This window comes from Chroicocephalus ridibundus, chromosome 6 (genome assembly GCF_963924245.1).
Source record: "Chroicocephalus ridibundus chromosome 6, bChrRid1.1, whole genome shotgun sequence".
Lineage (NCBI taxonomy): Eukaryota > Metazoa > Chordata > Aves > Charadriiformes > Laridae > Chroicocephalus > Chroicocephalus ridibundus.
In genome coordinates, this window is record NC_086289.1 from 22152044 (window position 1) to 22177726 (window position 25683).

At 46.0% G+C, this 25683-nt stretch overlaps 1 protein-coding gene across 17 annotated transcripts in view; it reads left to right on the plus strand.

Annotated features, from left to right (window-relative positions):
* Positions 1-25683, plus strand: part of PAX2 (paired box 2) — a 101559-nt gene that overhangs the window by 40859 nt on the left and 35017 nt on the right. For 15 of the 17 annotated variants that reach the window (XM_063338570.1, XM_063338571.1, XM_063338564.1 and 12 more), the window contains 2 exons: positions 7641-7726; positions 9748-9867. In XM_063338570.1, the coding sequence (XP_063194640.1) occupies positions 7641-7726; positions 9748-9867 (206 nt within the window). The remainder of the gene's footprint in view (positions 1-7640; positions 7727-9747; positions 9868-25683) is intronic. The other 2 variants (XM_063338572.1, XM_063338576.1) reach the window with 1 other exon arrangement.

A 25683-nucleotide genomic window follows, 5' to 3' on the forward strand; every position in this document is an offset into this window, starting at 1 on the left:
GCTGCTAGCAGGAACCAAGCCGGCCGCTTTGAACTGCAGTCATTGCAATGTAGGTGTGCTCTTGGAAAATCATTAATTCCTAGGAGCTCAAAAAGTTCTGGGCATTTTCACGGCAGAAATCTCTTGCTAGTGAAGGGGACCTAGTCGCTGGCAACGCTTCTCTCCTGCTCTCTTCCTGTGGCCTGTCGTTTTTGAAGCTTTTGGTCTTTTGTTGCAGAGACTATGAGTTTGGTGAGGGGGAGTGGTAGGTCTGTAGCTGCTGGGATGGATACTGTTGTGGGTGCTGTGAGTTGAATATCTGCTCTGTGGTTGCCCGTGGTATTAGAATTTGGATTTGATGACCAAGGTGGCTCCTTCCAGGCCTGTGTTTCTAGGTCCAAGACCAGCAGAAACCTTTTTGTCCTTTAATATCTCCCTAATTCACCTTAAACCTGGGACGTCAAATATCTACACCCAGGATCAAGTTTGCTTCCAGTATTTTGTTAACTGTATGACATCTTCTAGATGTTTGGATTTTAATGAATTTCTAGCTTTCCTGACTGCAAAGGAAGCCTTCCAAACGTGAACTGAGTGTAATAAAAGTAGAAACACCTGCCTGAGGACATTTCTATGCTGCAGTCACTGCTTGACTGCAGCTCATGTAGATGTACTTTAGCCAGCTTTAAGCCAGCCAGCCTGGGTCCTGATGGCTCTGTAGCCACAAGCTTTGCAGAACACAGCAACTATTCAAGCACACCTTCCGTCTCCCAGGTGGGTTTTGTGCCCTCACACAAATCCACTTGGATGAACGCGAAGATGTTTCTCAAAGCCTAATGCAGCGATTCATTCTGGGAGGTCAGGCTAGGCAACTTACACGTGTGGGGCTGACCACTGTCAAGCCCATCGGTACCAGTGGCACGAAGTTGTGTGTTCCAGCCCAGCAGGATGAGTTGGCAGGCCAGCCCCCTGCCTGGCAGATCCCCCCCTCCCAGAAGGCAGGCACCATCACCTTTCTTTCCTTCCACCCCTCTTCCTTACATCTGGACTCGTACCGTGTAGCACAGCAGAACTGGAATGGGCAGAGATCTGCTAGAAGCTGAACGTTAATGCTCTGCTCAAATTAAATGAAATAAAACCATATGGTGTCATCATGGGTCACTGATTTAAAACAACAAAAAAAATCCTAGCTCCTCTCTAAGCCCTTCAGATAGTAAAACTGCTGCTGTGAATTCTGCCTCTTCTCAGAGTGCAGCCAAGAAATGCAGTGAGAGAAAAGGGCAGGATTGGGCTTTCTCCTGTGTTTGGAGGCAGCAGGATAACCTGGAACAAAGTGGCACTTTTTTCCCCATGTCTTCAAGCATGATGTCACTGTAGCTCCAGTGAAGTTGATGGACCTACATATATTAACAGCAGATAAGGAGTCAAATCTTCTCAGGGAGGGCTGGGATTGTGTTTTGAGATATGTAAAGCATCTCCATTTTGACCTCTCATCTATTTGGAAGCTTCAGAAAAATAGATTATCCCTCTTCAGGCACCTTTTAGGACTATCAATCTATCTATCTAATCAAATTCATCTGTTGTACTTGTGCTTATATACTAACGTGGTACATGATCACCCTTCTTTCTCCCTTTCCAAAAGGTAGGGAGAAGGAAATGTAATTTTCATGACAGGAGAGAGTTTGAATGTGTGAATATTGCTCGTGGCCCCTGAATATGGCAGGGTTTGAAGGCATTCTGCTGCCTTGGCAGGGAGCGCCAGAGCCTCCGGCCAGCTAGCAAGGAAGCTGAGTCTGCTGCTCCTGCCAATGTCAGCTGTTGTTCTGAGGGCTGCAAGTGTTGCGGTAGATTTTGAGAGCAGTAAGAGAAGCTACTGCCCTCCCCCCCACTTCCTAATGGAAATGATGTTGTGGCTTTGGGGGGGCAACTGCAGCTCTGATCTTCCCAACTACATCTGCTGCTGCAAATTCAAACACAACCACCAAAGCCCATGCAGCTGAAATACAGCTCCTGTTGCCTTTGCCTACCTCCCTTCCCTTCACGTACAGCCACTGTCAGCAGGGTACATGTCACTTCTGCTTCAAGCAGGGGAACGGAGCCAATACTGTGCTACAGCTCGCTGAAGCACTTACTTGGCCCCTGTTATTAGAGACTCTGAGCCCTTCACTCCTCCTTCCAGCTGTCCTCGCTGTGCCCCAGGTGGCACGGCAATGCTCCTATCTTCACACTTCAGGCAGGAAACAGAGCACAGAGAGAAATGCCATTTGTCCAAAGTCTTGATGAGAGGTCCATGACAGAGCAAGGAACTGAAGCTCTTTCCCTAAATCGGATTAGGCTCTAACTATCAGACTTTCTATTTCCCTTCCTTCACCCCCCAAATCCCTTGGTTGTTTTTCCTCACCGTGCTATGAAGCTTGCTTTCCATTTTGGACTTTGTTTGTGCAAACAAGACTTTTTTCCCCCCTTTCTTCTGCTCAGCTGTGAAATCAGCTGTGTCTCGACCCATGCACAGAAACATAAGACTCCCTCCTATTTGAACCAAAACCACATTCAGAGCTCTTTATGCCTGCGGAGCACCAATCTGGAGGTTTGGCTCCATGGGGGCTGTCACCAAGGAGCCCAAAGCTGCCTCTTCCCATTCCCATGTCACTTCTTTTCCTCAGACATCCTCCCTCTTTTCCTCAGGCTTGCTTGGACGCCAGCATGACTGGGGTGGTCACGGGCCCTTTTGTAGGAAGCAGTCTGATGCAGAGAAGGCATCACTGTCTCACTTAGCCCTGCACCAAGTTCCCTGCAGGCTGCCTTGTCGCTACTGCCGGCAGAGCCCGTGGCTCAGCAGTCGGGCCCTGCGCTAATTAAGCAGTGCAGCACAGCAGGGTGTGTGTTCCTTGGCCATCACAGCCTCCCTTGGACACACTGCAGAGAAAAGGCTGAAGCTTCGCAATGTTAGCCTTCCAAGAACCGCTTTAATTGCCCAGTAATGCACACCCTGGGGTCTTGTAATGTGCTTCTAATATGGAGCATTTAAAATATGAATACTCCAAAACAATTACAAGGAGTTTGGTGCTCTGCTGAATGTATCCTTCCACTCTGAAAAATAATCCATGACAAAGGAATATGATCAAAGTGAGGATGCCAGTGCTTTCTGAAATCTGCCAGGGTCTCCTTGAGGCAGCAGGACACACCACTCCTTCCCTTAGTGCAACTTCACTTTGTTCTTCCAGGATTAAAAGAATTGCTAGACTGGGACTCTGTGTGATTCAGACCTACTTCATCTCCCTCTGATCAGCCCTAGTATGATTTTTTTATTTGAGATACTGTCTAAAGACTCTGCCAGCAATAGTCAGAGAGGAGAAACCACAGAGTATGTCAGGCTGTAAGAGAGTTTGGATAGAAACGTCAGAGAAGCGAGGGACGTTTCCTATGAACTGTCATTCTTTTAGCAAATAATTTCTGGACAGGTTTAGAAGTGATTTTTTACTTGCTTATATACAAAGAGTGAAATAAAGTTCTGCTTCTCAGAAAGGACTAACAGTCAGCTAATTTTAACTTCTGATATTTCTTTCTACATTCTTGACCAAATTTGATTAGAGCTTGTTACAACTGTCATACTAGGAGAGGTAATTTTTGTCTGTCCATCTATATTCAGAATCAGCAAAAGGAATTGCATTAAAACTGCTGAAAATAACAAAGTGGAAATCAAACACTGGAAATTCATGATCTAATGCCGAACGTTTAAGAAAGTCAAAGGCATTTGGAAACAGGCAGTTGGTTTCAGCTGGAGCTGTACACAGTATTAACTCTAGAAAGAGTTACTACAAGCCAACTATGGTAACTCATGAATTCCAGGAATGGATGTATAATTCAGAGTATGATACTATGTACTGTAATGACATTATATGCCATTACTTAAGATAATATCGCATATTAAATTCAGATTGTGAAATGAAGTTCAGTTGCTTTACTGCAATCAAAGATCTATAAATGTCCTGTTGCTGAAACTTCAGAAGGTTATGTATTAAAACTGTGTATATTCTCTGAAACTCTAAGTAGACGACTTGTGCAAAAACCTCCCACTGGAAAATGAAAAATGGGAATTTACAGTAAGCACCAGTTTATGCCCCTAATTAAACCCAAATGCTGTTACTGGGGTCACTGACTGGGATGGAATTAGAGCAGGGATGAATTTAGTCCAAAGTGACAATTTCTTTTGGAGAAAAGACAGACTTTTGAAAATCTCATCATTTATTTCAAGAAACCAGCACAGCTGACTGTTGTGCCAGGATTTGTGTCCCTTCTGCTTTTGGGAAGGGCTGAGGAAGCATTCTGCAAAAAGGCTTGTCTTTCTCCAGTGTCTAGAGGCAAGAACACGCCATCAAAGGCAGCAAGAGGTGATCGAGGTTTTGCTCCCTCTTACGCAGCGGTAATCCAGAAATCCTCGGTTTGAGGCAGCAGAGCTGGCTTAGTGCGTATTTCAGTCTCCAGTAAGGGTGAGACACTTTCAGCAATCCTGAAGTTTAAAGCAAGCATTATTATGCCGCATCTGTTGCTACAGGACCAGGTCAGCTGTGTTCATCTTTCATCTGCTGTTTCATTAGGTGGTCTCGTGTAGGACAGACTCGCTCGAAGCCTCTTAAAGCAGCAGCAGTGATGCCCAGCTATCCTGCTGTCCCGAAATGAATCGACCCAGTGGGATGCACGCCGTATTCTGTACTGAGCCTTAGGGTTGTGAAATTTCTCCTCTACTCAGGGGCTAGTCAACGCTAGAGTTCAGTCATGACTGTAGGGCAAAGGGCAGAGCCTCTTCATGACCTGTCTCTTCTTTTAGGCGTAGGAAATACCTTTTACCTGAGATCTCATTAGATTCACTGTGCATGAATGCCATGAATTATTTGACCCAGGCCACTGGAGTTTGCACAACCAGAACTACTCCCTTTTGCTCACTGCTTCCAGACACTTTCTCTTGACATAAACCCAGTTTCATTCTTAGGAGGGGAGCGCTTTTGAACAGAGCCTTTCACCTCTGGGTCACTAGCTGAAATCTGGCCCTGGTTGGTAGTGACCGAAAATCATTACCAGCTGACGGCTGCTTGGTGAAATGAGCTGGTGAGTCTCATTCCAGTTCCTAATGGACACATCTCAGTAAACACAGTCACAACTGGCACTAACTGGCATTCCCAGCCGAGAGACCGTGAACTGAACAGGGAAGGAAACTGAACCTTCCTGTTCGCCCCTGCCTGGGTTTTTGAAGCATTGTGGACAGGCATTTTATACCACCATCGTTTCAGAGGCTGTTTTCACTCTAAATGGCGTTTCCAAACTTTGCAATTTTCATGCAGGATGATTCAGCACAGCCAGATTGGCCATCTCAGTATAATTAGGCTCATCTTATGGTTCTCCTCACTGGAAGCTGAGCTGTCTGATGCCACCTCCCAATACGAATGGCAAATCTGATGTCATATCTCAGTATGAATGGAACAGTCTGATGTCACCTCAGTGCTAACAGGACATTTTATAATATGTCATCTAAGGCTGCAGGGAAAATCTTCTAATCCATTCACTATGCTACACTACAGTAGAACATAACACAGTATAATGTGTAGGTTAACTTAGACACCCTCAGGCAGATTTTGGATAGACGGATGGATGGATGGATGGATAGATACATTTATACAAAGTATACATACATTATATCACTCTATTGATTTTTAAAAAGTTCCAGGTCTGCCTGGCTATAATGAGATTTTTGAACTTTGTGTTGCGATCAATGAGGGGAATATTATTGGCCTGGAGAATTGATATACCCGCTCTCTGTGGCTTGTTCTGCTCCTGGACTGCCCCTGCCCCCAAGGTGTACGATTCCATCAGACACTTAACCTCTTTTACAGTGTCATCAGGCTAAAAGGAATCTAATAGTGACACGGGACTTGTGCTCAGCACTCTGGCACTATTGCTTTCCTGTCACAAATAATTTATAGCTTTCTATTTCCATCCCTTTGCCTGCACCCCATCCCCTCTTTCTGTTTCTCTGGGCTGGGGGAAATCAATAAACTCACACAGCCAGAGTGGCACTTCAGGGGATTTTAGGGGGAATGTGAGAGAAGAGAAAAGAAAAGGAAAAAACAGAAAAGAAGAAAAAAGTTATATTATTTGCCCTAGCACAGACTTCTCAGATCAGCTCCTCAGCTAGTGCATATCAGCATGACCTCAGAATCTGGCCCCGAGGCTCTCAGACACCTTCTGTATAGGTCCTCAGCAGCTATAGATTAGGGCCCCTGGTACCACTGACCAATATGGGTCGAGGACCTTGATCTCAATCCCCAACTAGAACCTTGACATTCCCTGTCTCCAGCTATGTCCCGGGCAGCCTCTCTGCCACTCCAGCTACTGCCCAGGCTTCATCACGTGTGCATCAAAGTTTCTTAACATGCTGAGGTGATATGCTCTGAAATAGCTTTCTTTTCCTAAGAAGGTTTCACTCTCAGGAGTTGTGCTTTTTCAGAACTGCCCTTTCAATGTCTCTGCCTATCTCTGTCGATGCCATGACACCCACTAGCCACACATTTGCTCTTTGAAGTTTTGCCAACTTATTCTTTAGAATGAATCTTTGATGGAAGTTCTTGGGTGGGCAGGGAGAATGTGTTATTTGCTTTCCCTTTCTGAAGAGATTTTTGGGGAGAAGTTAAAGCAGGGCTGAGAGTTCCAGAAACTCAGGCTGAAGAACATCTGCAGCTTTCACCCTAACTGGAGAGGCTCATTTTAATCTCAGAAAGGAATTTGGTCTCCATGGCCTCCATAGGTCATGCCTTATTTGCCAAGTTCCTTGGTGAGACAGTTGTTCCTGAGCCACAGATACCCAGCATCTGCCAGTAGGCAGGGACCCTGCCAGTCAAGTACTAGGTGCTAGTGATTGTATTTTACCACTGACCTTAGCTGGATTTAAACCAGTGACCTAGAGGTAAAAGATTTAATGTAACAAGAAACGGAGCACTCACAATTACAGTTCAGTTTATTTTCATTCTGAGCTGCATTATGAGCTTTGTAGCATTCACTGTGACATCTTTTTGGGTTTCCATGCTGTGTTCATTCACCACCTGATAAACATCAATTTTTACTCTTTTTGCTGGAGCTTCTTTTTCCTGGTGTTCTATATCCCATCAGCACTTCCTACAGATGCCCTCTGCTCCCACCTTCTTCTCTATGAAGGGCACAGGCTTTGGGTAAGCCTTCCATCAGTTCAAAGCATACAGTTTTATGTCAGAAAGGTATTTTTTAGGTACACAGCAAAATTAAATCTACACCATTTGTAAATCCAGCAGTGGTTCTATTAGCTGCAAAGACTGCCTTGTGATCATGCTGGCAGGTCAGATCATAAATGATAATGCAATTGCTAACACACAGGAGATCCTAACGCGTTCACTGAGCACCATAGTTATGCAGTGAATACCCACGTCTGGGGAGAAGACGACAGAGCAGAGCAAGGGCAATTCTCTGGGAACTGGACCATTAAAGCAGTGGAATCAGGGGGACAAGAAGGCAAATGAAGCCACTCTGCTGTGCCCGGAGCTCAGATCAGGCTTCAGGTTCTGACAGCTGGGATCGCGGGTATGCAAAGGCACAGAAAAGTTGCAGTTGAGTTCTGAACATGTTTTGCTCTTTTCCAGGATCATCAGAACCAAAGTTCAGCAACCTTTTCACCCAACACCAGACGGGAGCGGGACAGGTGTGACTGCACCAGGACATACTATCGGTAAGGAAACTGGCATGACGGGTGGTGACAGGAAAGGTGGAAATGAGGATGAAGCTCAGTTGAGGGAAAAAAGTCTGACAAGCAGATGCTAAACAGAGCAAAAGGGAGGAGGGGGTGGGGGAAAAGAAACCTCAATGGAAATCAGAGGTTTCTGTTCTTCGTTTCCCTCATTGCATTGCAGAGAAGGGAATCATAGCAGAGAAACCAGCCCAAGGTAGGGGTTTGCCCAAAGTGATTCTGCCTTAACATCCATTTCACATTCACACTCTTTCCTTCGCCTCCCTAGAGAGAAGCATTTACCGCTATCCTGTCTAAGCACCAGCCTTCACCTTTTGTCTCCTTCTTACTCTGACTCTCTTTTCCCCTCTCTCTCCCAATTCCTCTTCTTTCCCTTTGCTGGAACTGGTCCATTTCTTAGAGCTAGTAATACACAGACCAGGGTAAGATATTCCTGGTGCCTCACAACTGAGTTCTTTATTGTTCTAGCTCTACAGTCAGGTATCCCATGGGTGTATTTCACCGAGAAAATGCATTTTCTGCTGGGGGAGATGGGTTTATTGAGGTGAGCAGAAGATGGAGGCTGTAATAAAGCGACCAAATATCTCCAAGTCTGTTATGTTTAAAGGTACTGTGCTAGATGTGTGATGAGGTACTTTTCACTGATGTCTCTGCTGTTGCTAGCATAGCTTTATCCAGGAACAATTCAGAACAGGAAAAAACATGCTGTATTCTGGGATACTGTGAAATACAGTGGCTAATTCATGGCCGAAGATACTGTTGGTTACTGAGAACCAGCTGTTATACAAGTGTTTACTGGAAAGTGTTGTTCTACATGGGACAGAACTGGCAGATATAATCCTGTACACAAACAGTGTTCAGGAGCACAATGAAATGAATGGGCCAGTATGGAAGAGCATTTCTGGATGCCCTTTTAGTCTGGACTTGCTCACTGGACTAGGAATCACTGACCACAACAGATGGCGTTGGCAGATATTATTCCTTCTTGGAAAAGTAGTGCAATGTCTAGGGAAAGTGTTGGCTGAGCTGGGATAGTGCCTGCTACTGGAGTCTCTTATTGCTCTTGGACGTACTGGGAAGTGTGGGTCTACATCGGATAGCATTGACAGGTTCTGCTCCATCCTGGAAGGCTTGTATTGGAGGCATTGATTGCTTCAGGTCAGTGCTTTATGAGCTGAATGACGGGTAGTGGCCTGTAAGAGAACTGGGATACTCTCCCCATTACTGGGACACGCTGGGACATAATGGGCATGCCTACTGGATGCATAGCTCTGCTTGTTCTGTAGTCTAGAGCCTTGATTATCACGAAGTGATCATTTCTAGTCTGGATGACTTGTCATTTCTGGTTGGGGAACTCATGAGCAATCTTGGACAGCCCTGAGTGGCAGGAGGAGTGTGCCTGTTGACATTGGTCAGCATAAAAGGAAGACACTAGATTTTTATTAACCTGGGTTGGAGTGTGTATCACCAACTCACCATTTGTTCTAGTAGGGAACTGAATTTATTGTCCCAAAACTGAAGTGCGTCTAACCGATGCTAAGAAGGTAATCTTTCAGTGAATGTTTTGGGTGGACGTGTGCATTCCTGGTGTAAAAATGCTGAGAGGAAATGACAGATGGACAAAATACAGATGGACTAGGAAGTCACTAGAAAATGTGACCTGTGCAGCATTGCACTCAGTTACCATGGCATACACTGGGAAGCCTGCTCTGAACTGGGATATAACAACAAGGTTTTGCTTCTTGATGGAATACACTTGCTTGTTATTGATGGCCCTGTACTGGAAGGCTGTGGAGCTATGGTATAGGAACAGACTGGCAAAGCTGGGATGCAGCAACATTAGCAGTAGAGTGAGTATGAGGCCTTCCGTGTGAGGGACTGGGAGTCTGCTTAGTGTCCAGGCTTTCCTATGAGACTGGCGGCATGCGTAGCTTTCAGCTGGGGGATCCCTGAGTGCTGTGCTGCTCTCCTCATGGCCCTTTTTCCCTTTTCCTTTTGTCCAGTGCCCAGCACAGCATCCCCTCCCGTCTCCAGTGCCTCCAATGATCCAGTGGGCTCTTACTCCATTAACGGGATCCTGGGGATTCCTCGGTCGAATGGCGAGAAGAGGAAACGTGATGAAGGTAGGGGGAGGGGAGAAGCTCATCCTCCCTTTTATATTCTTTGTCCCCATGTACAGGCTCCAATTTCAGGCCAAGGTTTGCAGCTGCTCCAGGGGCTAGATCAGTTTTAGCAACAGAGACCAGTTCCCCGCCACTGCCCTGCTGGCTTGGAATGCTCTTCTTCCGAGGCCCTTTCATGACAGGCTGCGTCTCCAGACATCTGCTCGGCAGGCAGAGAGCCGTCTCCATTGCTGGAGCTGATCCCAAGTTCATTCACTGCTGGAAACGGCTGGAACTGAACTCCCCAGGTGCCAGCAGGTGCCCGGACTTTGAACTGTGGGTAAACATGGTTTCCCCGACTCACTCATTTTCAAACAAAATGCCATCTCGGAGAAGCACCAGCAATGTGGGAGTTATCTTTCATTCCCCTTGCAAACAAGTTCCTGCCCTGTGATGTGCCATGAGCTACATTAGCTGGTGATCATAAGGGCCCAGTTTTCGATGGGTAGCATTTACCACAGCAGAACTGCCATGCTTGCAACAGTCTGAAGGCAGAACAGGAGGTCTTCTGAGTACTGTGGCCCTAAGGTTGTTATCTAAGGCGTTTGCTAGAGCTCTAAGGTATTAGGATTAAGCTATCTCCTTTTCCTTCCTACCTGCTGGGAAGGATTTAGGGCAAAATGAATCCTGAAATGAGCCAAAAGCTGGAGCCTCAGGTCTAGACAGACTGAGTCAGGAGGGGCGGGTAAGGTCTCTGTGCTTTTATGGTGGTTTTGTAAACTTTTTTTCTTAAATCTTGCTCTTTGATGCATTCAAGAATTGAGGGCCAGAAGGTGAACTTTTCTAAGAGTAGTGCCTGACCAGTTTGTTCAATTCAGCCCTGCCTTCAGTATGTTGTTTTCCAGTGTTGCCTGTTGCGTGGGGGGACCTTTTAGCAGTACAGGTGGCTCAGTGTGCTGCGTGTGCTGTAACCCCAAAGCTGCGCGGTGCAAGAGAATACCAGGTTTCTCTGGGGTACGTGGTGAGAAGAGAAAGTTCTCCAGAGAGAGAGGCTGCGTTTTGGGGTTTTGCTAGTCATTTTCTCAGCATTGGTTCTGGTGAGGTTCACATCTGTAAGTTTTTGATCCAAATAAACACAGTAATCCCAAGAAAAAAAGGCAGTCATTGTGACCCCTTTCTCCTTAATACAAAGTAAAACTAGAGGCAAGGACCCGATCCAACTCCTGTTAAAGCAAATGGGAAGATTTTTGCTGATGTCATTGGAAACTGGATCAGGCCCCAGAGGAAGATCCATTTCCCAGCTAGATGGCAGTAGGGCCCAGCTAAGAGAAAAGTGTAGCAATGGAAGGGCTGAGTCAATGCCTCAAAGTCAAAAAATGTCAGGAATAAGAGACTGCAAACATTGCAAACTCCTCCAGCATTTCCCACCATTACATATACCGGAAATAGTGACATTTCAAACTGAGTAAGAAGTTTCTCTAATGGTTGTGCAAATCTCTTGGCAGTTATTTGGGGGTTTTGTGAACCCCTGTTCTCATACAGTCCAGCATGGTGATCACCAGCTCTCAACATAGTGCCTCCATAGCTCATTTTGAAATGAAGCAGTTCAATCTGGCGTTAGCAGCTATTCTTTCCAAATACCTAGAACGATCATCCTACTTTAGATGCAGCCACACAGTCACTTCCAGCCCCAGAACCTGAGCGTTTTTGGGGCACTACAGTTAAACACAAAAACAACCAAGCAGCCATCTAAGACTGTGACACTTCACAATGATATATTGACAGTAAGAACAACTCTCTGTGTCTGTCCTTAACTCATCCCAGATTTGATTTATGAAGGGCAAGCAACACTCTGCAACTCCCTGCTGTTGGCCAAGAGCCCACATATCCCACTAGGAATCAAAAAGGTACTAGACAACCCTGGAGATATTACTTGACTTTAGCTCTTATGACACAGCTGCCACTGCCTTAGAGAACAGCCTTCATCCTGCCATCCCAGATATCTGCCGCAGGGAGATGTCACATTCCCGTCCCAGAGCAACCTCGCATGGGACACCCTGCCAGCTGCTGAACACCCCTAGCCAAGAGTTGAGTTATCTCGGCTAACACTGGCCTTAAGAAATGCTGAAAGACATCACCACTTTGCCGGGTGTGGTCCTAAGGCTAGAAGGGTTCAAGGGGAGGTTTTGCACAGCCGGTGACCTGCATTCACTCCTGGACAACGTCCCCTGTAGCTCTGAGGGCTCTGATTGTTCCTAGCTGTGATGTGTATTAGGAAAGCTGTCAAGAAGTCCAGTGCAGGTATTTCTTTCATGCTCATGTTGGATGTATGCACCTTCTCAGTATTTCCCAGAGCTTCTGAGCACTGTTGCAGTTTCTTAACTGCAGGGTTTATTCTCGCACTGAAAAGCCCTTTTTGAGCTCCCAATGCACATGTACTTTCCCAGCATTTTGGGGGTGGCTCTTCTCTAAAGGAGGCAGAAGAAGCAGCACTCTTCTCTCTTTCTTTCCACTCTGTTGGACCAGCTCTGCTTCAAGGATTCCTCCGTGATGAATGCAGTTCAGCAGAAAGGGGGGAAGTACCAAGCTGCTCCTGAATCCCTGGTTCTGAAAACCTTGTTAGCAACCTCTGTGATGGCTGGGGGGGAACAGGGTGGGAGAAAGACAGAGGAGCCTCTATGTGAGCACACCCCCTCCCCCAGGTCCTCCTTGCTGCAGCTGGTGCCTGCATTAGACAGTAGCACAGATGATTAAGAAGAGGAGAGATAATTATGTGTCAAGATGATGTAGCAGAACTCCCGAGTTGGACAGAAGGAGCCAGACGGATGCATGAGGTGGGCTCAGCGATGGACGCTGACAGCCAGGTGTGTCCCTCACAGGGAGTTAGAGGGAAGAGGGGAAATCCCAACCTACCAAATGTGCTGGTTGCAACTGCGAGGGTGGCCTGGGAAGACTATGGTATTGAGAGAGAGCTAGCAGGGCGGTACCCCTGAGTGCCTACTAGTCACAACAAGGAACTGTCACGTCACAAGTCTTTCCTCAAAACTCACTGTGTCTTCCTCAAGTGAGTGCTTAGGAAGGATGGTCAGGATTTGCCCTGTTAAGACCATATATTCCTCTTGTTTCAATTTTTCACCAGTGATTATAAACCCTCTAACTTAGTTGGTCTCCTACATTTTTTTAAATAATTTGGCTAAAAATCTTAACCAGCACTTGTGCAGTGCAGTGTGGCATTTCTTGCGGTCTGTGGGCACAGCCAATGTTGCTGTAATTTCCCTCTGACCTTCCCCACCATTTACACCCACCATCTTCCAGAGGCAGAAGTGGCCCTGCAGCATGTAATGATTTTCCCAAGATCACTGAGGGTCTTGCAGTACCAAGCTGCAGCTGGAAGCAGGAATTCCTGGCTCTTCATGATCCTAATGTTGTACTATGCTGTGTTGGCAGCCCAAGCTCAGCAGGGTCATTGTTAGACTAAAGAGCAGCAATAAGAAGTCCAGAAGGATAAAGGGGAAAAATAATATGCAAATATTTCTGTTGTTTCATAACCCCCTCACTGATAGCTAAAAGGATGAGAACTGGGGTGACCCAGAGGCACTAACAAAAAATTAGTATCACTCATACTGTAGTCTTGAGCACTGTATAAAGAGAAGAAGGGAGAAATGGGAAGAAGGGGAAGGATGGATAGATAAATGGATGGATAGATGTAGATATATACAGACAATTAGATAATATGAAAACAATATTTCAGACTGTCCCCTGCATACCACAGCATCTCCAGGTGGGTGAAACTTTTGGGACCTCTACAAAACCACTCCTATTAGAGACAGCTCTTTCTCTCCATAGCAGGCCACAAACATGCTCCTCTATAGACCCAAATTCTCATTTGGGATTTGTGTTCCAGTGAGGCTGGTGCTGTAACAATCTCAGCATTATTAATCTTGGTCACTGACAATATCTGTAGTATTTGACAGCATTACTGGCAATAATATCTGCAGTGCCGACAATGGCAGAGATAATATCCCCCAGTATTATCAGCATTAGCAGGGATCATATCTGCAGCCTGTTATTGGCGGGAGCAGACGTAATGTGTCCAGTATTATTAGTATCAGTAGTAATAAAACCCACAGTCTTGTTAGTATGATCAGTGCTAATATCAGCAGTAGCTTTGTGGGAGAGGAGGGGATGGAGTGATTGCTACTGTAAATGGCAATAATACTCAGGCTGTTTGCAGTAAAGGAATCCCCAGCGGAGATGAGGGACAAAACCTCAGAAGGCAGAAGTTCCTCCTTTCCTTTCTTCACCTGTCATTTTGATGATTAGTGATTTACATTGAAGTAAGTGACGCAGGGCTGCGTCAGTGCAGGGGGACAGTAAAGGGTCACCAACATTTTGGCAGGTCTGGTGGTGTTTTCTAAAGAGCTGTATCAGTACAGGTGGTTCACCGTACTCTTCAAAATGGGGTTGAGCTATGCAGAGCAGGGTGCTGCCTACGAGCAGTAGGAGCTCTTGCACTTAGTCATGTAGCTGCAGGATGGGCAGCGTCACTGCACTTCTCTTTGGTGCTGCAGGCATCGTTTTCTGACTGTTATTACCATGACACCCTCTACTGAGAAGCATTGCTTTTGGTACAGGTGGTTTTCCCTCACTCCAAATGGGAGGACTCTTGACTGCAGGGCAGGGTTTTGACAGTGTTCAGCTTGGGGATTTTGCCTACCTGGCCATAATCTCATTTTCCTACTGGGAAAGTAGAAATGTCTCCTTCAGGTGGGGCATGAGGCAAGCAGATCTGCAACAGTCCCAGTCCTAAAAGTTGTTTTTTTAGATACATAGACTGTCCTGAAGAAAATTTTGAACTCAATTGCTGAAGTAGAAAGTAGTGCAGAAAGACGTGTAAAGTGCTTAAGAAGGTCTGAGTTTTTGAGCAGATGCGTGTGCCATTGCAAGTATGATCCCATTTGTGTTCTTCAGAGTGGCAATGATAACATAATTTGGGAGATGTGGCTGTGACATTTCAGGTGACTTTATGTCATTGTCAGTGGCATCAATATATGTGTTTGCAGGCAGTGTGGCTGTGGTTATTGTATTGTTGTAACTGTATCTCTATAGGTTGTGGGTTTGCGACACTAATGATGAGATTAACTGTGTCACTGCTTGCTATGCTGCCCCATTACACTCAAGGCCATTACACTCTTCACGGAGGCAGCTGTGAATTATTTCTGGTGGTATGTCAGCACCATTGCATGCGGTAAGGTTGTTTCAATGTGGCAATTGTTGGTACACCGGTGCGGGCTGTATCGTACTATCACTGCAATTCATATAGTTGTTACTGCAGCTGATGTAATGTGTTGACTGACAACAGACTGTCACCTGGCCATGAGAGTGAAGTTGATATGCCTACATCACTGCATCCCTGTGTTGAAAATTTTTTTTTTTTGCAAAGTATGACCATATTGTTCCAGAGCATACTGGGGTTGTTTCAGGACATACAGCGTGCTTACGCTGTCATCTGCAGTACGATGATGCCTTACCAGTGCTGTAGTTGTACTAGCATAGAGAGGTCCAGCCCTTAACTGTCCTGTAGGGAAATACATTAGTTTTCTTATGCTGCCTGCATATGTTTGCAAAGAGTATGAGTGAGTCATTCCACTTGTCTGTATCATGGCACCTGATGTATGTTCATCTCTGGGCATATTCGGTGTATTTCTGTTCTCCCAAAAGAGTTGTGTTGTTGAAGACAACAGAGTGTGTTTGGACCCCTGCAGGTGACACAACAGCACTGCTGTCTGTGGTGTGGCCGCATTGTTTCATGCTGTGATTTCTTGTCACCACAGCTGATGTGTTTGCGTTATTCTCTATGATTGCTTTATTGCGGGTCAGCAATAGTCTTAATGACACTGGAGACACATGCAGTTACATTGCCTCAGGTGCTAACCCCACGTCCCGACCATCACACACAGTTGTGGGGTGTGCACGCAGCAGTTTACGGCTGTGCACGTGGAGTGCGCAGTTTCTGGAGCATTTCACACTCTCACAGTGTCTTTCTACTTTCCCTGGGACTGTGCTGTTCCATGCAATGTGGCTGAGTTTCCAGTGGCTATCAGCTTGCAGCGATGGTCACAGGGGACATCCAGGCTCTTTGTGTCTATACACAGAACTGTAGGTAACACTCCCTTCCGTTCTAGATGAAAATGTAAATTGAAGAGGGAGTTTATTCTCAGCAGCCACCCACTTCTCCCTCCTGAGGTTCTTTGGCTGGTGAGACTCCTAGGAGGGCATAAGAAAAACGCCTGCTGCTCATCCTGCACAGCTCTAAATAAACTGCAGGAGGACAGTCAGAAAAGGGAGAGTATGTGAGGAAAAAGAGAGGAGGGGGAGACTGGGTAAAGGAGACGACAGTGCATAAGCAGCCCAGCACTGTCAGAAATGTGGGCTATTGCACCACGAATCAGTCAGTCTGTAAGCAAGAAAGCCAGTATTTGTGTGTGCACACACCCCCCCCCGAGGGTCTGGGGGGTACGCATTGCTCAGAAGGACTTCAGGTAAGGGAGAGTTAACAGCTTACATCACAGAAAGCAGTTTGGACAGAATGCTCTGCTTCTAAAGCTTGGAGTGCTGCTTAGTTTGGCAGGGTTTGGTACTATCTGAAGACAAGCTGGTCTGGCTTCAGCTGTTATTTGTGTGTGTCTCTGCTTGTGTATTTGTGTCTCTAGGAATGCACGCCTGTTTGTTTTTTGTATTTCTGTGTTAGGATCACTGGTTTCACATCTGTGCTTATCTACTGGGGTGAGTGGCAGGTTGGACCCGTATTTTTGTGCATGCCTATGCAGACCTGGAAAATGTGTATGTTAAGCTGTGTATAATATTGCCTAGTAGGAGTATGCATACTGTGGATCATATGGATGTCTGGGCATGTACAGCTCAGCATTAGTCCTATGTATTTCTATGAATGCCAGGTATTTGTATTCACATTTTGAGCATATATGTGAATGTTGTATATTTGTATGTATATTCTGTGTGTATGTGTTGTTACATACTTGGAGTATCACTGTATCTTTGTGGTTGCTGGATATGAATATGTAGCCTGTTAGTGCTGTGCACTTCTGTATATAGTTTGTACAGATGTGTATTTGCATTGGGGTTATATATTTGTGTGTATGTTGTATATATATCTCAGTTGTTTTTGCCTGTGTGAAGGTTGTTTATATATGTAAATAGTTTGTATTTGTTTACATGACTTAATTTTGTATATGTGAATTTAAGGAAATTCTCTTGAGTTTCAGGTTTTCGTTTAGTTAGTGTATGTACATTTTTGTAAGTTACTTGTTTATGCAGAAATTACATTTAATTGACATGCACCTGCTTTAGTACTTCCTGTGTCCCAGTTTGCATTCTTGTGTCTCTAAATGTTACTGGCTACGTTTTGTGAGTCTTACTTATGTGTAGAGCTTTTCTTTAAGTTTATTTGTGTGAGTGCTGTGAATGTGTGCTTGTCTGACTGTTTATTTATGGGTATTTAGTTTGTGGTTAGATCTTCTCCTTCCACTTTTTGACTCACTCCTGGGAGGGGCTGTTGCAGCTAATGCGTCAGCAGGAGTCAGACAGCTACAACTCCTCCCAGTGTCTCTGCCTGTGCCCTGTGTCCACCGGTGCAGAGGCTGCTCCATTGCTTTGCTGGTGCCTGTCTCAGGATTTTCTTGCTTGCTCTAGATGAGTTGTGGACTGGTTCTGCCCGCATTCAGGGAAGTGACTGCTATATTTTTTCATGGTTGTAGAGTATGGGAGTCAGAGGGAGCATGGTGCCTGGATCCATGAGGATCTCAGGTTAATGCACAGTGGATGACAGAATAAACTGCAAAAGGGATCAGGAGTAGCTGGCAATGTCCAGGCAAATGCTATTTTAAAGGGTTGTCGGTGACTTGGCAATGGGACATGAGACTGGTGGATCAGGGTGCCATGACAGTAGGAGATAGGGATGACACTATTTTGGGGTCAAGTGACAAGGCACTGAGACTTAAGGGCAATACTGCTATGGAATCCAGGTGACATGGCACTGAGGCACAACAGGGATCAAGGTGACATGCCGTTGACCCAGGCTGATCTATGGAACAGGGAGGGCTGGGAAACCTCCACCAAGAATCAGTTGAATAAGGCAAAGGAGAACTGGAGGGGCAGGGTGAAGGAGATCTGAGGCAACTCAACGGACGTGTACAGTGGCTGCAGAAGCCAGGTCACCAGCAGTGTGGGACATACAGTGTCTCCATGAGGAGATCAGTTGCATCCTGGTGTAAAGGGCTGGGGCAGTCTGTTAGCAGTGTCTGTTTGCATCACAGTGATGGAGAGCAGGGATAACACAGTGATGACATCAGGTGATGGACATTGCCTGTGACGGTAGCCATGGACCGTAGGGACTGTGTGGGCAGGGGCACTATTCCCAGTTGCTGGAAAAACAAAGAACCTAACGGGCAGTAAAACAAAAACAAAGGAGACTTGGAAGCACCTGACAGCCCTAATTCATCACAGCCCAAGATTTTTTTTTCCCCCTCATGTTCCCATTATATTTGTTTGTAAAAGTGGAAATCAATTTTGAAGGTAATTTTCTGGAAAGAATGGAAGGGAGGTGGGAGGGCCGGATAAGGCAGAGATGGCAAGACGAAAAAAAAATTTAGGCCAGGCACAGCCCAGGGGCAGCTCTTGGCAAGGTGAAAGAAAATTGCATATTCAATCTCCATCCATGAATCTCCCTTGCTGCTGCCCGCCTCCTGCTCGAAAACAATGAAGGCTTTCTCCCCTACGCTGCACAACGCCTGAGTATCAGCGCTCACTTTAACTTCAGGGTCATTAATTCACCTGATTATTGCAGGAGAGGAGAGGGTTGCAGAGGCATCCGTTCTAAAGAGCCCTCCCTTAGCTCATCCTTTGATTAGTTTGGGGTGGGGGGAGTTGAGATAATGTGTTGTCTTGGACTCAGTTTAAAATGGGAGGGGTTGAAGAGGGGGTGGAAGGAGGTAGAGGTGGAAAGGGAAAGATGTGGCCCGGCTTGTTGTGGAAGGGAGGGCCGGAAAGCAGTCATTCTTGCATCCCTCTGCTGTGGTGTTACTGCAAATTAAAAGTAGCATGTTCCACTCCGTAGCTATCTTTCAGGGAGGGGAGGGGCATGGGTATATGTCGGCATAGGGATGGGGGGGTGAATCTTATCATTGCTTCTTCAGCAGCCCAGCGTAGTGTCACCCTGTGAGGTGACATTTGAATTTACAATTCCGCTGAGAAAAGCCATTAATTCACAAATTAACATTTCTCCCTCTCTCTCTCTCTAGCTCTCTCTCTCTTCCTCGCTCTCTCTCTCTCTCTCTCACATGGATGTGCAAGCAATTGAAAAGACAAAGGAAATAGCCTTAAGGAAGAGACTTTACTGCTACTCTGTCTGTGCAGAGATTGCTACTACTGCTTCTAGATAGATAAACCAATTACCTGAGCTGCTCTGTTCATGGCAGCCTGCTATTACCCCCTTTTGTAGAGCTGACTCCATTGCTGGATTACACTGTGTGTATCTCATTAATGTAAACCAGCACGATACTGGGCACTGTCCCTGACCCTTCTTGCCAGAGTCCATTGCTCTGCAATGGAAGAGGGAACTGGGAGAGGACTCAAGAGCAGAGGTGATGGTAGGCACAATGTACTTCCTAATGCATAGGGACCAGGCCACACAGAGAACCTGCTTAGAATACCTGTGCCGAGCTTACAGGAGATGGGGGCTTCACTTTTACAGAGGAGACTGCATGATATTAACCCTGATCTCTTCCATGTCTTGGTGAGCACTGAGAGTGCTGTGCAAGAGGCCTCACGTAAGGCACCAGGTATGGGCAGTGCCTTGCAGCTCCATTCTCAACGTTACTCTGAGTTTCCTCCAGGTGTAAAAATGTGCATGGTAGGCAGATGTAGAGGAGTAAGTACGAAAGCTACATATACATAGCTGTGGGCAGATGTAGCTGACTGTACCTAGGAGGTAACTGACTCACAGAGGTACATGACAAACCTCAGAATAAGAAGCAAAAATAAGCACTCTAGCTTATGGACTGAGAGGGCCAGATTTCTCTGTAGTGCCACTCCACTGAAAGCCAGTCAATGATGCCTGTGGAGAAGTTTTTGTCAAAGACAAACACTGGACACTACTTCCACACAGCCCCCAGTTCTCTTATGATTCCCTTTTGTTACTCTCTCCTGCCATGCTCTTTCTCACGTGCTTACTTCTGCTGGCACTGCTGCTATGGATGCTTGGACAGCACATGGGTACAGTATACACACACACACACAGACAGAGGCACTCAGCCGCAAGCTGATGCCACCCCAGGCACATGTCTGTGACACTAGCAGCCTGCCTGTACATACTCACAGCCTTGCAGACATGGTTTGTCCCCACCTGCTCTGGTGAGGTCCCTTTCAGTGGCTTCAAGCCTGCCTGCTGGGGTACACGCTGGCAGGCAGCTTTCTGAGCACCTTGAGGTGCTCTCTACAGACAGGCCTGTAGGAACAGCCCTGTGTGACCCCTGGTCACACAGCTATATGTGTTTGGGGAGAAAATGTCCCAGCAGTGTGGTTTACATAACGACTCACATATTAGTCTTTGCTCACTGAACAGTCTACCTATATAGAATTGGACAAAAATCTTCACCAACAGGTTTTCACCCCATAAGGGTTTGATAGGCCCTGTTCAAGCCATTCTCCTAACTTTCATGAAAGGCAGAAGCTTGCAGGGGACAGTTCTCCAGGTAAAAGAAAAATGGATCAGAACTGCTGTTTCTGGAAGCCTGTCCTCCACATGCTCAGGGCATGGAGTATGTGTCTTTCTTCGGCTTTGCCTTGGCTCCTTAAATCTTCCTAAAAACTTATCCTCTTAACAAGAGCATCTGCCTCTCTGACATTCCCTGTGCCCCACACCGAGCGCAGCACATGGCTGGGGAGCAGCATCCCGCAGCCGGGGCTGGAAGACAGATCACGATGAGCGAAGGAATCGGCAGGCAGTGCCAGTAATTCAAACCATCCTGACCGTTCAGTGAACCCGAACCTGCTGACCTTGACAGCACTAGACAGCAGCGGCCTCAGGAATCCCAACCTTTAGCAGAGGATGGCTCCTGCTCTCTCCCTTTCTTACTCTCTCTTCCTCGTTCCGATCACATCCCGGCAGCCAAGGGAGCCCAACAGACAATCCCCAGTGCACCAATTAGCTCCTAATTTGGCTATCTCTGCACTCCCAAGTCTATATCAATGTAATGTTAAGCATCGCTTGCTGTTCGTAGATGGAAATCATTCCTATAGAGGGGTGTCTTCTTGTGCTAAAGGAAAACACTGAGCACCTTGTTCTCAGTCAGGGCCAGAGAGAAACCCCTCCTCCTCCCAAAATGTGGGCTGCTGCTGTTTGGAAGGAAAGCAGGAGCTCTTTGCTTCCCGAAGTGATAGCATCAGATCCTCCAGCCTTGTTTCACGGGATCCCTGTAACAACATCTCACCAAGTGATTAGTTTGTGAGAATCCTGGCTGGATAGGTGAGGGGCAAGGAGGTGACTAGAGAGGAGGGGAGAGAGACAGAAAAAACAGTATTCTTAATTTTGCCACAAGAACTTGCATTAAAGAAAAATGCTGTTTGTGAACATTTTAAGACCCTTTCAGGGAATACTGGATTTCCTCCAGCTACCTCTGCGGCTGCCAAGCAAGACCTGAAATGAACAGCATTTTGTGTTGGCCTGCAGAGGGTAGGCTAAGCACTAAGACCTTGTATATGGGGACAGCTCTGTTAACAGTAGATGGCCTGAAAGAAGGAGTTACAGATACCTGTCTGTCAAGACACTGCAGACATGTCTGTCTGTCTTCTGTCTGTCTCCACTGATAATTCTTTAAAGGTGATTTTTTCATGCATCAGTCAGATAAAATAAAGGGCACTTTGACTAGGTGTCAAATGCAATTCATGAACATTTTAAGGCCCTTTAAAATATCAGAATTTTGTCAAGGGGCCTAAAAATAATGCCTAGGTCCATATTTCTCCTTTGCTTTTCCTTCATTCATCTAAGCATCCTACTGATTACATCCCATCAGGTTCAAGGTACGAAGTCCTCTTCCCAGACAGGTCAACAGCTACAGGAAAAGACACAGGAGCACAGTGCCAGAACAGGAGCTAGGTCATGGATATTGCTGTTTCCATTTGGATGTGGAGTAGGTCAGGATTTCTTTCACTGGCTCTGCTTTTTTGAGAGCTTAGAGGTGTTATTCTGCTTTTAAGGTAGGGGATCAGCATCGGAACAGGTTTGTAGGCATTTATGTATGAAATGTCCATCAAGTCTTGAGTGCCTTCTAGTCCTCTGTCAGATGTTTTAGAAAAGGCTGTTACAAAGGACAGGTACACTTCCGTGCTTGGTTTCCCAAAGGAGCTGTTGCTTTTTTGCTTTGGCTTTTGGCACCTAGTGTGGGAAGAGGTAGGCCTTGAACAGAAGAGTTGACCTTGCAAGCAGATCATAACTATCATAGAGTTTGGGACAACTTTACTAAATCCCAATGAATTAAAAAAATACCCCACTAGCTAAGCCTCAAAGATGCTTATGGCTCTTGTCTGCACAGCCCTCTCTTGTTTGTGAAATTGATTGCTACCCATGACTGGGACACCTCTTGTTTCGGGATGACCCTCTTACAGTTCGGAACATACCTCCGACATATAGATGTCATATCAGTATAGGATCCTTCATATATCAGTAAGGGCCTCTACATGAGTTCATGCAGAAAGAGTCCAAATTACTCTACTAATGCCTTACAGTTATTATAGGAATGAGCATTCAAAAAAAGAGTTTGCATGGTGACAGTCCAAGCAGACTGCAGCATATCACAAGCCTGTAGCTCTTTCATTGCATGGCATTTTCCAATTACCCATCCTGTATAATACATTGTTTATTAACCTTCCCATTCTGAAGATCTCATTTACTGCTGAAACGTGGCTGACTCTCGGGTGGACCATGGCAGATGTTGAACAATACAGAGCATCAACAGTGAAATTTTGCTGTGCCATGTCCAAATGAAACCACAGGAGAATTAAGATATGCTGTGGGTAATCACTCAGGCTGGATTTTGTTCAGGACAGCCAGGTTAATGTCTGCACTCTTGCAAAAAATGCCATGGGAATTTTAATGACTCTGAGTGATTGGAGCCTTTGTTTTATGGCATGTCAAAAATGGCAGCTCTAAAAACACTCTGCTTGAGCACTGGTTTAGTGCTGACTCAGAAGGGCTTCCAATAACATGATTCACTAGCATCTGGCTCAGGGGCAGGCACAGCCGCCTTTGACTTGCGAGGTTAAGGTAAAAGTGTGTATGAGGGGAAAATAAAGTGGAATGAAACGAAGGGAGAGTCTAGAACAAGGGAAATGGAAGGAAAGGCAGTACTAAGAGGCATGTTAGTGTGGGACCAAGCCAATGGAACCCAGCGGGCTAAAGAGGAATTCATATTTTCTACACTGTGCATTAGAGGTGTCCATGGCCTGATCCAGATCTGCTGAGCCCTAGAATTGGTGGCCTCTCAGGTGCCAGTGTCAGTGTGCTCCACTGAATGTCAGGGATCTCCCAGAAACTGGGAGATGGGGCTGGATGGGGACAGCCCAGCTCTCTGCTCCCTTCCCTGTCTCTAGCGGTCCTGATAGCAGTGTTGATTTGCATGTCAGGCAAAGCACTGCTTGAGAAAAAAAACAACCCTCCGAGTGTGGCAGTGTCAGCGCTCGCTGTTGTTCGACAGTGTAAAATTAAATTAATAAAGCCCCCAACACAGGAAAACATAACAGGAAATTAATGGCCTTTACTGTCGCTCTGATGCAGTCATTTGCAACCCTGCTTTCCGCACCAAAGACTTCATAAATGCAAGCAGTTTCTCTAAACAAGCATAGTTAGGGCTGCATGCGATGTAATTTTTTGCGTTGCTTCTGTTCTTTGGAGCTAACAAAAGCCACCCTTTTTAATGTGCTCACCAAGGGGGGATCCTGCCAAGAAGTAGCTCCACAACAAATGGCCTTAGGAAGATGAGAGGAGGGAGCTAAGTCATGCCAAGGATGTTAAGAACATCTTCTGCCCTGGCAGAGGGAACAGCACAGCTGCCGGTGCCTTGCTTTCCTGCGGCAGCAGCTCTCCCTGAGGGCTCTGCACTAAAGGCAATGTTGTGGACACCACAACAGCATAAATCAGGATAACCCTTCTGATAACTTTCAGGATGTGTAAATCATCATAACCACCGAATGCAAGAGACTTGCAGATTTACACTAACTAGAGGATCTGGCTGACTCTGTGATAGTGCTACTTGCTACTCCGCCAACATAAACAAAGCAAGTGTACCCAGTCCTGGAGGCAGCTGCATTTCTATCTGGTTAACAGTCAAGCCTAATAGTGCTAGTAAGAGATACTGGACCTACACTCTGTCGCTCATTACAATGGTATAAATCCCCAGTGCCTCCTCTGAGGTAAGGGAATTGTTGTGGGTTTGCAACAACCTGACTGAGAGCAGAATATGTCCACTCCCCTCCGGCATACCCAAAGTTCACAAAGCTGCAGTGACTGCTCGCACAGAAGTCACCAGCTTTGACCACCCAGGCTAACACACCCCATCTGCGCACACGCCCATACACGCTGTAGTACGTTGTACACACATCTGAGGCAGCTGCTTGCAGCCTAACACCTGAAAGGCCTTTACTGGTGTATTCAGTAAGGCTGGATGTGCTGATTATTACTATCTAACACACAAACCTAAGTCTGAACAGACTTAGTTTCACAGATGCTCTGGTCTGAATTTGCAATCATACACTTAGATGCTGTAGTAAATACATATGATTTTCATACGCATACACACACTCACTTCCTTAAATGCACATTTGCATGCTCCCATGATAATCCAAGACAGATCTGAGTACACAGTTCATTACACATTTGCACACACAATTCATTTCATTTACATTCTCATTGAGCATTGCCATTTTGCTCATGTAAGCCCTGCATTAAAGCTGCACTGCCCATCCCTGCTCCATCTGAGTTACTCTGTCATCCACAGCCCCTGTGTTAGAAGCACTGCAGCCCCCCAGCTGTCAGGCACCGGCACACATCTCACTCTTCCTCAGTCAGGCACGCACACTTCCCTGCATGAGCAGCCTTGCTTGCTCACCGATTCCTCATTTGAGCTATACTCTCATTTCAAAACGTAAAAATCCCTTTGTTTCTGACCCTTTCTGCTCTGAGCCTGAGCATGTAAGTAACAAATACACGCAGTTTATGTGTCAGTGACACAAATTACAGAGGCACATAGACCAGCACAGTACCATCAATTAGCATACTTAGATTCAGGCTTGTGGATTCCCTTGACACAAACGGACACAGGAATCTGAACAACTGCAGAGTTCACAAAGGCTGATATACCTCCTTGATGAGTGCTTGCCAGCACTCATCTCCCACTATCCCTATTTTTACAGGATACTGTATATAACCTGAACTTGTACCGTATCTTCTTTCACTATCACAGTGTAGATCCCTGATAACTTTCCTTCTCTATGCACTGCTGGACCTTACCAGCCCCTTCCATGCTCTGTCATCTCTATCCTGCCCTCACTTGGGATCCTTTCCAGCTGCATTTCAGGTTCGTCTTTCTCCCCACCAGTTGTATTATGACGATAAAAGCCCTGACAATTCTTGCAGCACCACTACGTGCTGAAATACAGCAGAGATGTATTTCAGAAAATACAAATCTCAGAGAGAAGATGACACCTTCTCTCACATTACTCAGAAGGCTGCAAAAATTCTCCTGGAAAGAAATGTAAACCGAATTT